The sequence below is a fragment of the Neohortaea acidophila genome (genome assembly GCF_010093505.1).
Source record: "Neohortaea acidophila strain CBS 113389 unplaced genomic scaffold BDY17scaffold_7, whole genome shotgun sequence".
NCBI lineage: Eukaryota > Fungi > Ascomycota > Dothideomycetes > Mycosphaerellales > Teratosphaeriaceae > Neohortaea > Neohortaea acidophila.
The window spans coordinates 945,845-960,623 of NW_022985516.1; the positions used below are offsets into that span (position 1 = coordinate 945,845).

Consider the following 14,779-nt stretch of genomic DNA (forward strand, 5'->3'; position numbering starts at 1 on the left):
TTCTTTCCAACCTCCGCGACGCAAGTCTCCAAAAGCCACAGGCCTGGTGGCCCTTCCTCAATATGCATCGTTACATCAGTCCATGACCTTCAGCATACGATAAGCATCATGAGAGATGGCTCGTCGAACAACATCCAAAGGATCCTGCTTCTTCTCCTGCTTCTTAACAACCACCTCACCATTCTCGCCCTCCGTCTCCACAATGACCTCCTCCACCTCTTCAAATCCACCGCTGTCAAGAAACATCTTCATCTGCCCTTGACTGTACCCCGACACCAACGCCGTATTCTGCTCGAACGCACCCACAGGTTTCGGTGCAACGCCATTGTCCTCGCCGTGAGCGCTACCCGCAAGGTTCCAGAAGATGAGACGAGGCAACTTGTATCCAGCCTTTTCGAACTCCATCTTGATCCGCTCGAAAGAAGCCGACCACCTGCTGGAATCTGCACGCGGCTGCGCGGCGTCAAAGTGCATATCCGAGAAGACAAAGACCTGCTTCACCATGTCTTCCTGCTTCAGGCCATTCTCGATCGCCATAGGAAGGATGAGCTTGAGAAACACCGCTTCGAAATCGGTGTTGCCACCCCAGTTGCTTCTCTCAATAAGCTTTACTTTTTCCAACAAGCTGCGTTCGTCCTTTGGTCCACCGACGCGCACGAGTTCAGGCTGTGCCGAAAATGTAATGAAAGCGCCGCCAAAGGGAGGTTTCGTGATTTCAGCCAGCAGTAGCGACAGCCCGATGGCAGAGTGGAGGGGTGTTGTCTGATCGGAAAAAGTCGGGTATGTCATTGAGCCGGAGACGTCGCAAACAGCAATGGAATCGCTCAGAGAGCCCGAGTCCCGGAGTCGCTGCACCAGGGTATTCCATTGCCCATCGGCAGTTTTGAGCAGCAGCGCCTCGATCTTCCGCTGGACCATGAATCTGGCGCTCCCGGACGTGGTTTTCGTGCCATCAACGCCGTTCCCTTTGTCAAGTGCGTGCTTCACCAGTGTGCTGGGGAGCAGTGTCGCGCCGGACATTCTCGCCCTCCCACCCGCCACCTTATCGACATACTTTTCGAAGTGTTCATAGTCTTTGGTCGCAAAGACTGGCGCGTATTGGTTCATGGCGAGAGATGGCAAGCGATCGTACTGGATGGCCGCAAAGTTATTGTTCGTGAGGTGCAGCTCGACGATATCGATGTGTTTGCGCAGTGGCGAGAGTGTCTGGCTTTGGTAGGCGATGCGAGCGTGCTTGAGGTACAGTTCGCGATCTGTTCCATCGACGCCTGCGGGACGAAGCTTGTCGAAAGGATACAAGAGTTCGGCGATGGAGCTGACGATGCAGGTGTACTGGTCGTGCATGCCCTTATGCGTCGGTGCCCATTTCGCAGCGAGGCTGATTTGCTTTTTCTCCGCGCGGTCTCCGGATTGCAGGCGAGCGAGATCGAGTGTGAGCTGGTCCGCGAACAAACGCGCAACGCTGAGATGGAGAGCCTTGTACGTGCCGTCCTTGTCGAGCTTCGACACCGCAGATGCATGGCGTGCCTGGATGGTCTTCTTCCTTCGCCCTTTGCCCTCCGTCCAATCGCGGAGATTCTTGTTGTTGTTCGCCTTCACATTCAGCACTTTCCGTGGGTCGCCATCGACTTTCAGCTCATTGTTGGCGGCCAGTGCCAGGATGTTGAGGAGATCCTTCCAATACCCATGAGCGACGCCGTATTTGATGTCGAATTCGGCAAGCCCATCGTCTACCTTCGCCCTTTTCCGCACAGGCTCTCCTTTCTCGTCGTCATCTTCGTTCTCAATGAGCTCGAAATCGCTGTCGGCATCCTCAGCATCGACCACGTCCACATCTTTGCCAGCATCAGTCCAATTCCCGCTGGCTTCCTTCGGCGCCTTCTTCCGAATAACAGGCCTCACAAGCCACGGCAAATTGGTGATCAGCGTCAAAGGGTGATTTCGATAAAGCCAACCAACCGCCCGATAGAAGGTAACCCGGCTCGACTTGCCAAGATGGATGGAACGAGCATTCCAGATGATCTTCAGAGTAGACAACGCATCCTCCGCCCACGCCTGCTCCAGGACCTTTTTCAGCCGGTCAGCGGAGATGGTGTCTTCGAGTTCGGCAAACAGGTCTACGAGCACGGCGCCGGAGTCTTTGAACGCCACGTCCCCGTTTTCTGTTAGCATCTTGTTGCCCGGCAAGTCGGTAGCTCGAATGGTGGGGTTGTGGGAGAGAAGGGCGAGCATGAAGAGCGACTCCTTGTCGTCTGGCTGGTGATCGGCTTGCTTCTCGGGATCTTGCAATTTCGCCACACTTGCAAATGTGGTTGCTTCGGGTGCTTCTGGCTTTGCGTTCCTCACGGGCAGTCGTTTTGCGAGTCGAGGGTGGATCAAGCCTGTGATGTACGTGTGAAAGGCGGCTTTGTCGAGATGCAATTCGGGCATTTTGGGGAGAAGGACCGGAAAGGTTGTATGGAGCAAAGAGTGCTCTGCCATGGTGACTCTCGACAGCCTCGCTGCCAATGCCGATGGAATCAAAAGTGGTAGACTTGTTGCTGTGCAAGGCGAGAAGACGCCAAGTCTGGCGCGGCAAGGCTGAGCGAGTCGCGGCCTGTGTATTATCCTATCGCACGGCCAAGAAAGTTTCTAGGGTAAGATTAATAGTGGCATTGTGTGAAAGTGGTCGAGGACACGCCCCAATATGTATTCATTTCCCTGCAGCAAACCTAATGAGTCAACAACGCAAAGTGGGCGAGGCAGCAGGCAGCAGAAGACTCCGCGAATCCGCATTTGCTTACCGCCGAGTGGGGCAGGTCGGCGAGACATTCCTGATTTACACACCTCATTATGTAGTCAGCCAGATGCGAGATTCAAACTTTTGAGTCATCGGCGGTGAATACGACAGCAATGACATTGGGCAAAGACGCTGGAGTGGTTGCTCGGTTTATATACAGGTACCGGGCATCTTCCTTGTAAGCGCAAGCTATGCGGATGGGCTTGAGCCGGGCATGACTCTATCATCAAGCCGTCGACAATCCACTCTCAGTCAGCGTGCCGTCAAGAACCTTGCGCGAGCGATTGTTCTTCTGATCATCCTGCTGCATGGCAGCCTTGCCCTTGCCCAGAACGGTGTCGACGAGATTACTCATAGCCTGCGGCGAGTCATACTTGTCCAGCACGACCTCGAGAACTTGCGGGTGCTTGCTTGCTTGGAACTCTGAGTCGGAAAGAACAGACAGCAATTCCTCGTACGTCTTTGCGAGGTGGTGTTTGGACTCCTTGGAGGCGCCGAAGAATTTGAGGAGGCTTGAGTAGTCCCAGCGTGCGATGTCGTTGTACCCGCGCGCTGGGCCGTGAATCACTCGCTCCACAGTATAGCCGTCGTTGTTGAGGATGACGATGGTCGGAGCGAAGCCGTTGCGGATCATGGTGCTTATGTCCTGGATGTCTCTTAGCATCACTGTGATTTTGTGAGCGCTGGCATAATCTTACCTGTACAGTCATCTGCAGACTGCCATCTCCGACAAACAGGATTGTCCGACCAGTGTGTCCCAACTCTCTTCGAGCAACGAGCGTTCCTAGGGTGGCGCCAACGGTGAAACCAATGCAGCTGTAAAAGATTTGAGTGTAGTAGCCGCCGTTCTTGGGCAGGGACAGAATCGCTGCGGTCCCGAATTGTGACGTTCCAACCTCGCCAATGACAAAGTCATCGGGCTTGAGGAAGGTGTTGAAGCATTGCCAGAGGTATTTCTGTTTCAAAGGCCCGCTCAGGCCTTGGGGAAGCTTGCGCAGTTGCTCGGCATCCTAGTGATGGTCAGCATCGAGACACACGCGAACGAGAGAATTTAGGCATACATGTTTAAACCAGGTCGGGTTCTTCACCGTCAGCTTCTGTGACTGCAGTCTCTGACGGAGCTTCTTGACCACCGGTGCGAAGTTCAAGCCTTCCCATTTCTTGTCGCCCAGAGAGACGTAATGAGCGTGCAATTTGGCGAGGGTGCCTTTTGAGGCGAGGTTCTGGCTGAATCCGCCAGAGTTCGAATCCGCTGGGAACGTGCCGACATGGATGACAAGGTCTGCGCCTTCGATGGCTTCTCTGACGGAAGGGAGGTGGGTGAAAGCCCCAATGTACGTTCCACCGAAGTTTGCGCTGGTTTCGTCGATGGCGGATTTGCCGAGCGGCGTCGTGAAAGCCTGGCGTGCCCATTATCAATAACCATCCTGCGCTGTATCGGATTGTGTGACTTACTGGTATCTGAGTGGATTCTACAATCTCGCGGAGATCTTTGGTCACACCGAATCTCTGAGTGTACAGGTCGACCAGGAAGCACGGTTTCTCCGCCTTCTCGATCGCACTGATAATCTGATCGACAACCTCCTGCTCCTCAGACTCGCGGCCTGGATTTGAGATTGTCAGGTCGAGTGGCTTGTCCAGTCGACTGCCATCAATCAGAATGTCCGGAGTGTCGATGGGAATGTAGAGATAGACGGGAAGCTTCGTCTTGAAGCTGGCCTCAATAACCCGATCGACTTGCTGCGTGAACGAGCCTTCCTCCCACAGGAACTCTGTCGCAGCAGACAGAGGCTTGGAGACCGATTGGTAGATTGCGTGATCAAGACCCTCGCCGAGCGTATGGTGGATCATGAGTCGTGCCTTCTGCGCCGCACGTGCAGTCATGCCGACGATGTGAATGATGGGGACAGACTCGGCGTATGCGCCTCCGATGCCGTTGATCGCCGACAGCTCCCCAACCCCGTACGTTGTGATAACAACGCCCGGCAGTTCTCTGCAACGGGCATAGCCATCGGCAGCGTATGCAGCGTTTAGTTCATTGCCTGCATTCATTTCCAGGTTAGCAATGACAGATGAAAGGTCAGGAAGTACGATATCTCACAGGTTCCCACCCATTTCATGCCCTCCACATGATCAATCCAGTCCAGAAGATTAAGATTGAAGTCTAAATGCCTCTTTAGCATGTCGTTCAATGCGTCGAACGACTGTGTACACACCTCCCGGAACCCCGAAGATGTTGCGGACTCCAAGCTCGCGAAGCCGGCGGAAGATGTATTCTCCCAGTGAAAGTTGCATTGTTGCGTGGGATATCTCGCACGAGGCTGCGGAATGGCTTCGATCGGTGGAACTTGTAAGAGGGATGTTGTGAAACGAACAGTCCGAGAAGGTGAAGTCTGGTTGGAAAATTGGATTTCTCGTACGTAAGGCCTGAGTCAGCGCAGCCACGCGCCAATGACGCGCGCGGCAGTTCCAACTTCCCGAGCTCGAGCTTCATCCACTGCTCACACTTCGACGATCAACAAGGAAAGATGTGACAACATGGAAGAAACAGACAACGCCCACACCCTTGACGCGCTGAAGCAGCTCATCCGAACGTGCCCCATCATCGACAACCACGCCCATAACCTGCTTCGAGCTCCAGCAATCAAGACCGGCAACATCCTCACTTTCACCACCGAGGCTGAAGGCGATGCTTTAGAAGATACCCCAACCTCACTACCGCACCTCCGAGCTGTCAGGCAACTACGAAAGCTCTACGATCTGCCGGCCGACGGAGACTGGGATGCGATTGTCAAAAAGAGGCGAGCGCTCCTGGATCAAGATCCCAGCGCTTTGATTACGAAGTGCTTTGAAGGCACGCACACACTATTGATCGACGATGGACTGGCATTCGGCGACCGTGTGGAGCCATACAACTGGCACGATCGATACGTGCAGTCGCCGTGCAAGCGAATCGTGCGAATCGAAGCCACTGCCTCGGACATTCTTTCCACTCTATATCAACAAAACCAGCTGCCGGTCGGGATCGCAGTCGCAGATGAAGAAGCATGCAGTCTAGCATGGGTCGCTTTCATCACCGCTTTCGAGCAGGCCATTGCTGCGGCGATTGAAGATCCCGACGTAGCGGGATTCAAGTCAGTCATTTGTTACCGCACCGGGTTGGACATTCAAGTGGGCAAGGATCTCGATGTCACGGAGGATGGACTCCGGAGCTTTCGCAAGCACTTCCTCCCAGAGTGTGTCGCGAGAAAGTTCCGAGTAGAGGCCAAGGGAATGAACGACGCCCTGGTGATCAGTGCGTGCAAACTCATTGCCGCTGGATATCGATCCAACGATTTTGCCAAACCTTTCCAATTCCATACAGGACTCGGGGACGCTGACATCGATCTACTGGATGCCAACCCCGCTTGCTTGCAAGAGCTCATCAAAAACTTCCCCACCGTGCCCATCGTTCTACTCCACTCCAGCTATCCGTACACGCGTGAGGCCGGATACCTGGCAACGGTCTACAAAAACTGCTACCTCGACATTGGAGAGGTATTTCCAATGGTTTCACGAGACGGCCAGGAGCAGATTCTTCGACAAGCTCTCGAATTGACACCCTGGAGCAAGTTACTTTGGAGCACAGACGGCCACTTCTTTCCAGAGACGTTCTGGCTGGCCAATCTCCAAGGGAGAGAAGCGTTGGAGCGTGTGGTGTGCGAGTACGTCGAGCGAGAGGATCTCGACGTTCCGCAAGCCACCAAATTTGTGCAGGACTTCTTTTTCGAGAACTCCAACCGTCTGTACGAGCTGAAACTCAAGCTGGATGTGCCCAATGATGGCGCTCAGGGTGGAGAAGAGGTGCGTGAATTGTCTTTCCTCACCTGATAGGGCTTCGAGGATTCCAATGGCTCGTGTTCGCTGCCTCCACAAGCACCTTCCTAAACAAGCGCACCTGCATGGCAACGACGCTGATCGAGCCTGATGCAGGCACTAGCTGCAACTTAAATGCTTGAGCTGACGCTCCTCCACGTACCTTACCACACCCACTTCTATACTTCTTACAATCTGGCCCTCGCAGCTCTGACAATTGCCCTGACAGACGATATCACCACTCCAAAGACAGCTTATTGAGTCCCCGCCGACTTCCACGTTAGAATTGCCCAACCATACCGTCACCATGGCCCATAATCCATACGACATTGCCGGTAGCTACGACCCATTCCTCGCAAGATTTCCCAGCACTCAATTCTTCTTTGTGCAATGGCTGGATTTCCTTGGGCAAATGCGCATGCGCTGTGTACCCACGGCGACGTTTAAAAGACTCCTCGAGACCGGGCAGAGGCTGGGCATTTCTCATGGCAATCTTGGAACACTCCAGAACGATGGCTCCACCCCCGTCTGCGACCCCGTCGGTGCCATCTTCGTCGAACCCGATCTTCAAACTCTGCGACCAATGCAAACTCTTGGAACTCAACAAAATTCCGCTACTGTCATGGCTCGGTTCACCGATTCGGAGGGAGCGCCGTTGCAGATGTGCCCACGATCTACCTTGCAGAACCTCATCCGAACCTTTCAACGGGAATACAATGTCAACTTTCTGGTTGGGTTCGAGATTGAGGTCACCTTCTGCAAGCGCAATCCCTCGGCAGAAGGCGACCTCTTTACGCCGCTCGACTCCACCCGATCCTGGGGCACGTTTACCGACGAGCAGTACGTCACGGCATTCCCACTCATGACGAAAATCATCCTCGCCTTGCAGAGCATCGGCATTGGCGTCGACTATCTGCACGCCGAATCCGGGCCTGGTCAGTACGAGTTCGTCTTGCCGCCTTACCCGCCCGTCCTCGCCGTGGACACTTTGATCCAAGCCCGGCAATGCATCATGCAAGTCGCCGCCACCCACGGTCTCCGCGCGACCTGCTATCCCACATCCTTTGCGGGTATCGGCAATGCTGCGCACGTGCACATGAGCTTCAATTCCACGAAACTACCGCCGGAGGAGCTGGAGAAGCTGGAGATCCCCTTCATGGCTTCCGTTTTGGAGCACATGTCTTCTCTGTGCGCTCTCACCATGCCACAAGGCGCTAGCTACTCAAGAGTCGTCGATAATTCCTGGAGTGGAGGGACTTGGATCGCCTGGGGCACGCAGAACCGCGAGGTTCCGCTGCGCAAACCCGCCAAGCTGAGGTGGGAGGTCAGGTGCCTGGACGGGTGTGCGAATATGTATTTGGCCATGTCCTCTATCCTTGCCATTGGCCTACATGGTATCAGGACGGGGACGAAGCTGTCAATGAAGGACTGCCCGAGTGAGATAGATCAGACTCGTCCTTGCAAGAGACCCAGGCTAACGGCACTACAGAGAACCCGACAGCGCTTTCGTCGGAAGAGTTGCATGCACTCGGGATCACGAAGAAACTGCCAAAATCGATTGACGAGGCCGTCGAATCCGCAGACAACGACTCCGAACTGGAGCAAGCTCTTCCCACCGGCATGCTGAAGCATTACCTCATCATGAAGAAGACGGAACAGGCAATGTTGAACGAGATGTCTGAGACGGATCGAAAAGTGTGGTTGATGGAGCGCTATTGATAGCATGAAACAGGTCTTATTATAGACGAACAATGGAAAGTGATGGTAACGATGTTTGCTAGGTGAGATTCGACATGAGGTGAACTTTTTCCCTATTCCCGCTTCTCACTGCTATTGTCAACCTCACTTCCTCAAAACAACATCACCTTACAATGATATCCTTCTATTCTATCCCTCTTCTATTGTCAATCAAGATGTATATAATCCTTCTCCTTCTCATCTTCTTCCTCGAAAACTCCAGACATCGCCCACCCACCACCTCTCGCCTATCAAAACGAATCCCAAAAACCAAGCAGCCGGTCCTGCACCCCATTCACCACCACCAAACCCACCGAGAATGGCCAACCGACGACCCGTCCCCACCACCCACCAAGCGCTGGCCGCTTTCCGCCAGGAGTCGGCCAAACTCCTCATCTTCTATGACGACGCGGGCGTCTTGCGCCACGAGCAGGCCCCGTGGTGGCTCGGGACCAGTTTGGAGGAGGACGGAGAGGAGCCGCTTGAGCTCTTCCCTGGATTTCAGGAAGTTGAAGTGGAGGAGTGTCGCGCGCTGCCGGTTCGGCGTGTCTCGGAGGATGTTCGAGCTGGAGAGCATGTTGCTGGGGAGAGGTTGGGGAGCGTTGAGGGCGGGGTTCGAGAGGAGAGCGTCCGGCTGGTCCGGAAGAGGGAGAAGAGGAAGAAGGGGAAGAAGCGAGGGGAGAGGGAGCGTGGGGCTGTTCCCAAGACCAGGAAGAAGGACCCTGCGGCTGTCGCTGTTGCTCCTGCGGCGCCTGTCGTTGTTGCGGGTGGTGGGGATCTGCCGGACCTGCCGTACTCGTCAATGTACGACAGGATCAAGAGGAGGAAGCCTCGGCAGGGGTGAATGGGAGGATCTCTGGGGGTTGCTGGCTTCTTTGGCAGTGGATTGGTGAAGGGGAGTGCTTTACGGGTTCGAATTCAATGCTGAGGAGGTGCCAAATGGCCGGCAGTGAATGAGCAGATTCGCTCTGCCTACATATACGACTTTCTCACTGATTATACCTTCCGATATACACCACCCGACAAGATGAGCTCCTCAGCCTCCTCTCCCCGCGAAAAGGGCAAAAACCCAGCCCACGAACCACTCCTGGAGAACAAAGACCTGGAAAAGGCTCTCGAGAGCGTCGCAAACCGGCCCGTCACGCCAAACATCGACAACAACTTCCTCAAGCACGTTCTCAGCGACGCCAACCGATCCCTCCAAGCCTACCGGGCCAAAGTGGCAGAACTTCAAAACAGAATCGGCGATTTGCAGACGGATGTTGGCGTTGGGCAGCTCCGACAAGGCCAGCTTCAGCGAGATGTCAAGCACTGGCAAACGAAATACGGCGAGCTGTACCAGACGCAAATTGCTGGACAGCAGCAGATTATCAATCTGCATACTTCTTACACGGAGAAGCTGTGGACGCTTACTGATCACGCCAAATGCTTGGAGGACATGTTGAAACAAGCGAGGAAGTTGCCGGAGATTGAGGCGAGGCTGCAGCAGGATGGGAGGTTTGTGGATGCTGTGGCGCGGTATGAGGAGTTCAAGCGCGAACATGACGAGTTTCTCTCGGGATTTACGGCTCGTAACCGGGGTGCGCGTGGGAGGACATGAGGTGGCTGGCTGGGATGTGGTGTCTGGTTTGCTGAGCTGGCTGGAGTAGCACAAGTATCACGTTGCTGCTGCACGTCTATAGCTGTTTGCTAAGTTTGCTCCGCAGTTGGGGGTAAGGAGATGGTGTGGCGGGACTATATTCACTCTTGAGCGTTCGCTAATTATTGGTAGGTATCAACCGGATCCTCTCTGTACCAGAGCCGTGGGATGAGCAGTGAGTATAGAAGAGGGATCGTCACGCGATGATATCTGCTGGTGAGTAGGCACCAGCGGCCGGGGGTGACAAGATGGAAACTCTCCGAGTGTTTACATTGAATTGAGAAGTCATCATGAAAGAGAGTGCCGTTACCCCCGGTGACAATGCTGTTGAGATGGCGCCAGCGACTCGTGGTGAGTGCCCGCCCGATCTCTCGGCGACGAAAGTGAATGAAGGAGCGATATTGACGGAATACAGTGTGACACGGTTGGAAGTGACTGATGAGAGGACACCAACAGTCGACGGTGAATCGAGCGGCCATAGTGAATGAGCGATTATGCGACTACAGCATTCACCACCGCAAACATGACAATTTATATACGACCTTCTTCCGCGTTATACATCTCGACCTTCAACCTTGCTACAACTGCCAACATGAGTCTCCCATCCTCAAGCAAAGGCTCCTCGAGCAAAGGCAAGGGAAAATCCACCGAGGCTCTGGGGAAGTTCGAACCACCACGCTGGAGCGAGGTGGAAAGAGCTCTCGACGACCCCTACTTGGAATGGGAGATAACGAGCGTGCTGTACACATGACGGACAAAGCGACGCTGGGCACCGACACGGCGACTATGGGCAAGATGTTGCCTGACGCCAACCGCTCGCTCAACAGCTACGCGAGGCAGATCAGGGACTCCAACGCCAAACACGCAGCTGAGTTGCAATCGTTGCAGGGCAAGCACGAAGCCTGGACGAAGGAGTTGATGGAGACGCAGAACATCCGCTACGCAGAGGTCGAGCGCAGGCTCGGCGCTGCTCAGAATCGCGCCCATCACTTCGAGCAGGCCAACCAGGCACTCAACGCCGAGGTCAAAGATCTCGAGCAGCGACTGAGAACGGAACAACAACGTGCCCTCGGGGTGCAGAATACCACGACCGACAGGATGCGTACGATTCACACCTACGCGCAGCGCGTCAAGGACATGCTCCATGAAGCAAGGAAGCAGTTCGACGGGCAGTTGCAGGCAAATCGGCAGTTCATGGAGGCGAGGCGCAGGTATGACGAGTTCATGGGGCGGCATGGCGCATTTGTCCGCAGCTTCGAGGCTCAACACGCTGGGCGGTCGTAGACAAGCGATTATTCGGTGCCGGGAAAGCGATGCAGGCAATGGTGTTCCTCATGGTGGGCGTACGTTTGCGGTTCAGGTGATAGGATGTCAGGTGCAAATGGCCTCTGCAAGTAGCACCGGTAGCACGTTCCAATCACACAAGCTCATGTTTGCTGAGGACCAACTTCCAGTGCGCATTTCTTACTTGTGCCGCATCGTCAAAGGAAGTCGTTGAATGATGCCAGATTGCGGTAAATAGCAAACGCATGATAGACATATAAAGTATCGGACCGACATCTTTTGCCTGTCTATGAAACACGACACGATACCGCAATATTTGATAGAAAAGAGACGCTCGAAATCTGCTGTTCCAAAGCCACCCAGCCTCGCCGAAGTTCCCACAAGGCTACGAAACTCAATTCGCCGCGGCCAGAAGACGCAAGCAACATCTCAAAATGACTTCTGAAATATACGGACTGATGTTGAGCAACGGTAAGCCAGAGTGCCTGCTATCTCCACTACCCCTACTGATGTCCAAATTTAGACGCCTGGCGCAGAAAAGAAGCCGAATGGCACAACAAAAACTGCCAACTCGCCGAAGAACTAGCCAAAGAGCAGGCCACACGCCTCAACACCGAATTGGAACTCGCGGTGCTAAAAGAGAAACTCAGCGTTTGCCAGCAACGCAGTCTGCGCATTGAGAATATGCTGGCGGCAGTTATGCGTGTCATTTCTGTTCTGAACACGACTCATCGGGCAGTGGTGAACGATTTGTTGCGTGACGCGCCATTCCGGAGGGTCTGGAGGGCATGGACGGATCATTTGGCGGAGAATGCGGACTTGATTATGGATTTGGGCACAGGGTCTCCGAATGCGCTGCCTCAGGCGAGTGAGCGTTCCACTCCAAGGGGGACGTAGTAATTTGCTGGTTGATTGTGCGTGCCGGGGTCCGAGATCGATGGTGATACGGTTGAAGTTTGCTCGAGGTTTGTTACACCCACATGGTCAGGTAAACGTATAAAAGGGGACATCTTGTGTGGCGAAGGCATATGATGAGATTTCGGATTCCATTCTTCCATAAGGTGCTTGTGTGCGGATGTGTTTCTCAGTGAATGGCGTCTCGAGCGTAAAGCGTCGTATATATATACCTTTCCAGCAGCATCGACGTATATCCATTCTTTGCCATCTCTTTCGACAAAAGTAATGTCAATGCAATCATCAGCGGCCTTTCCACAGACCCTGGACCGGGCGGCACCCTTCAACATGCCTCCTCAGCACTCACTCGGAGCATCGACCACTGGTCGCGCCCCCGCGAACTTCGCCGCAACTTCAACGGCCAACGACCCAGATACCCTCAGACGGGAATACGAAGCGCAAGTGGTGTATCATCAACAGCAATTCGTGGCGAACTCAAATGCCCTGAAACAGCGGTATCAGCAAGCAAAGATTCGTGCAGTTGAGGGTACACGGGAAGAACATGGCCGCCTTTGCATGGCAGAACTTGTTGGTGAAGGACGGGCAACGCCGTCGGGAGGAGGCGGAGCGGAAGCTGGAGGAGGCGGAGAGAGAGCTAGTGGAGGCTAGGAGGCAAGCGCCGAGAGCGGACGAGGAGAAGACATTGTCGCGGGAGCTCGGGGCGATCAAGAAGCAGCTGAAAGACGCTCAGGAGCAGGTCGTGCAACTGACGGCTGACCGTGCCAATGATCGCCGCTTGGTCGCGTGCTTTCACGATCTACTTGAGATTGTGTCCTCGACGGATGAAGCGGTGAGCATTCTGAAGAAGAGGGCCGACTATTCGGAAGGCGAGGCAGTCGCGAACAAGCTGTGGGATGAGATTCGCACGAAGCAAGCTCACACGCACGACACCTAGAACAGAGACAAGTCGTAATGTGAAATGAGTGTAATTCGTCTTTCCTCCGCTCGCACAACTCTTAGCTCAACCTAAAAGGAAGGGGGAATAGTAGTAGTAGTAGTAAAGCAAGACTTCCTGTGTATGTTCTGAAAGCAAAATCACACACCACGGCTTCCACATCAGCATCCGTCCCCTGTCACACCGCCTTGTCGCGCCAGTTTGGAAAGTATAAGCAGAGTGCCCCAAATGTAACCCATCGCACCGTCGTGAGTCGGTCATTATATTGTCTGTCAGAGAGCAGCTAGGCGGTCAGACCCAGCTCGCTGGGCTCTACGGGTGGTAGGCGCGGTTGGGAGGGAAGATGGAGGCACGGTCAGGGGGGAAGATGGAGCTACGGTCCGGGTTGGCGACCTGTTGGAGGAAGAATGTCAGTTGCCGTTGCATCGTACAATCATCGGCGATAAGTACTCACCCTTAGGATCTTCCGCGAGTAGTCTTCGTTATCGGCAATGCTGCCGATGCTGTTCCGGCGGCCGTTGAAGGACGCCGGCTCCAGTCGAGAGTCGGAGGTGCTGCTGTAGCCCGTAGTCGGGGGCTTGCGTTCTCCGCCGCGCATAATCTCCGCCACTTGCGCCCGCTTGTACTCTTCTTCTGCCGCCTTTCGCTTCCTATGCCGGAGGTAGAAGAAGACACCGGCGATGATGGCGCCGACGACCACCAGAGCCACTACTACGCCGGCGGCAATACCGGCTGTGCTGGTACCGTGGCTGCTGTTTGAGTGGACGGTCTGGGTGGGCGTTGATGATGCTTCGTGTGTGATGACTACGGTGGTCTGGGGGGAGACCTTGGTGACGACGGAGGGAGAGTGAGTTGAGGAGGGCGAGCTGCTGGACGAGCCACTAGAGCTTGACCCTGAGCCACTAGAGCTTGACCCTGAGCCACTGCCCGAATAGGTGGGCACGGTGTCTTCCAGGCCGGTCAGGTAGACTTGGTAGAAACCAAGGCCGCCGCCTAAAAAGAAATGTCAGTGAGTGCTGCATTCTGCAGGTTGCGTTGGGCATGGTAACGTACATGTATCCGAAGGGTATCCCACACAGGCGCTGTTACAGTTCGACGAGTCCACTTTCGCGGTGGCGGTGGGGAGCTCGGAACCGCAGTAGCAAGTATCGCCGCCGGTCAGAGCCATGACGGGTAGACTCTGATTGACGCATAGTGGCTGACAGTAGCCGGTGGTTTGGTAGAGATAGGAGCCTTGGTTTTGCAATGGGGCAGAGGCGGAGTAGCAGCCTTCGGGTGTGATGGCGCTGAGCGCCTCGACGCCTCGTGCGGAGAGGGCAAGGCCGAGTAATATTAATGCCGTGGAGGCAGTGTTGTGTCTGAATGTGGAAGGCATCGTGTGGATTGGTGGGTGTGACGCCGAAGCAAGGAGTTCGGCGCGATGGTGGTGAAGGAGGAAGGTAGTGAGCGTGGTGGGGATTCGTTGGGCGTCGATGGCTGCCAGCAGCACAAGCAGTGAATTCCGGGCTGCAGAGTATTTCCAGCAGCAGGTTTGTTGGTTGTGTTCCGAGCGGTCCGAGCAGCGTTACACCACCGGGAGGTTACTCATGCCACGCGCGAAGGTGCAGACTTCCAAGGCGCCAAGTTCACAAGAAAC

At 54.8% G+C, this 14,779-nt stretch overlaps 8 protein-coding genes across 8 annotated transcripts; 5 read left to right on the plus strand and 3 right to left on the minus strand.

Annotated features, from left to right (window-relative positions):
• Nucleotides 1-75: 75 nt before the first annotated feature.
• Nucleotides 76-2,232, minus strand: BDY17DRAFT_252702 (uncharacterized protein; the record flags this gene model as incomplete). The annotated part of the gene is made up of 1 exon (XM_033731281.1): nucleotides 76-2,232. One exon carries the CDS (start codon nucleotides 2,230-2,232, stop codon nucleotides 76-78), a length of 2,157 nt encoding a protein of 718 aa, XP_033588577.1.
• Nucleotides 2,233-2,884: 652 nt separating this feature from the next.
• Nucleotides 2,885-5,140, minus strand: BDY17DRAFT_300090 (thiamine diphosphate-binding protein). Its single transcript, XM_033734005.1, has 6 exons — nucleotides 4,996-5,140; nucleotides 4,881-4,943; nucleotides 4,235-4,821; nucleotides 3,841-4,179; nucleotides 3,478-3,789; nucleotides 2,885-3,425 (listed from the first exon to the last, which is right to left on the minus strand). Exons 1-6 carry the CDS (start codon nucleotides 5,072-5,074, stop codon nucleotides 3,006-3,008), a joined length of 1,800 nt encoding a protein of 599 aa, XP_033588578.1. The 5' UTR covers nucleotides 5,075-5,140; the 3' UTR covers nucleotides 2,885-3,005.
• A 177-nt stretch (nucleotides 5,141-5,317) lies between these two features.
• Nucleotides 5,318-8,353, plus strand: BDY17DRAFT_253387 (developmental protein-like protein fluG; the record flags this gene model as incomplete). Its single annotated transcript, XM_033731334.1, has 3 exons — nucleotides 5,318-6,622; nucleotides 6,864-8,070; nucleotides 8,124-8,353. 3 exons carry the CDS (start codon nucleotides 5,318-5,320, stop codon nucleotides 8,351-8,353), a joined length of 2,742 nt encoding a protein of 913 aa, XP_033588579.1.
• Nucleotides 8,354-8,383: 30 nt separating this feature from the next.
• On the plus strand, nucleotides 8,384-9,215 carry BDY17DRAFT_335673 (uncharacterized protein; the record flags this gene model as incomplete). Its single annotated transcript, XM_033737931.1, has 1 exon — nucleotides 8,384-9,215. A coding segment is annotated over exon 1 (710 nt), but the record flags the coding sequence as incomplete, so codon positions are not given.
• Nucleotides 9,002-10,207, plus strand: BDY17DRAFT_175875 (uncharacterized protein). Its single transcript, XM_033729852.1, has 2 exons — nucleotides 9,002-10,083; nucleotides 10,143-10,207. The coding sequence occupies exon 1, from the start codon at nucleotides 9,399-9,401 to the stop codon at nucleotides 9,969-9,971; it is 573 nt and encodes a 190-aa protein (XP_033588581.1). The 5' UTR covers nucleotides 9,002-9,398; the 3' UTR covers nucleotides 9,972-10,083; nucleotides 10,143-10,207.
• BDY17DRAFT_300097 (uncharacterized protein) lies at nucleotides 9,957-11,438 on the plus strand. Its single transcript, XM_033734006.1, has 4 exons — nucleotides 9,957-10,025; nucleotides 10,078-10,083; nucleotides 10,143-10,361; nucleotides 10,426-11,438. The coding sequence occupies exon 4, from the start codon at nucleotides 10,449-10,451 to the stop codon at nucleotides 11,292-11,294; it is 846 nt and encodes a 281-aa protein (XP_033588582.1). The 5' UTR covers nucleotides 9,957-10,025; nucleotides 10,078-10,083; nucleotides 10,143-10,361; nucleotides 10,426-10,448; the 3' UTR covers nucleotides 11,295-11,438.
• Nucleotides 11,439-12,750: 1,312 nt separating this feature from the next.
• On the plus strand, nucleotides 12,751-13,143 carry BDY17DRAFT_311612 (uncharacterized protein; the record flags this gene model as incomplete). Its single annotated transcript, XM_033735554.1, has 1 exon — nucleotides 12,751-13,143. One exon carries the CDS (start codon nucleotides 12,751-12,753, stop codon nucleotides 13,141-13,143), a length of 393 nt encoding a protein of 130 aa, XP_033588583.1.
• Nucleotides 13,144-13,455: 312 nt separating this feature from the next.
• On the minus strand, nucleotides 13,456-14,518 carry BDY17DRAFT_311613 (uncharacterized protein; the record flags this gene model as incomplete). The annotated part of the gene is made up of 3 exons (XM_033735555.1): nucleotides 13,456-13,536; nucleotides 13,598-14,136; nucleotides 14,197-14,518. 3 exons carry the CDS (start codon nucleotides 14,516-14,518, stop codon nucleotides 13,456-13,458), a joined length of 942 nt encoding a protein of 313 aa, XP_033588584.1.
• Nucleotides 14,519-14,779: the final 261 nt, after the last annotated feature.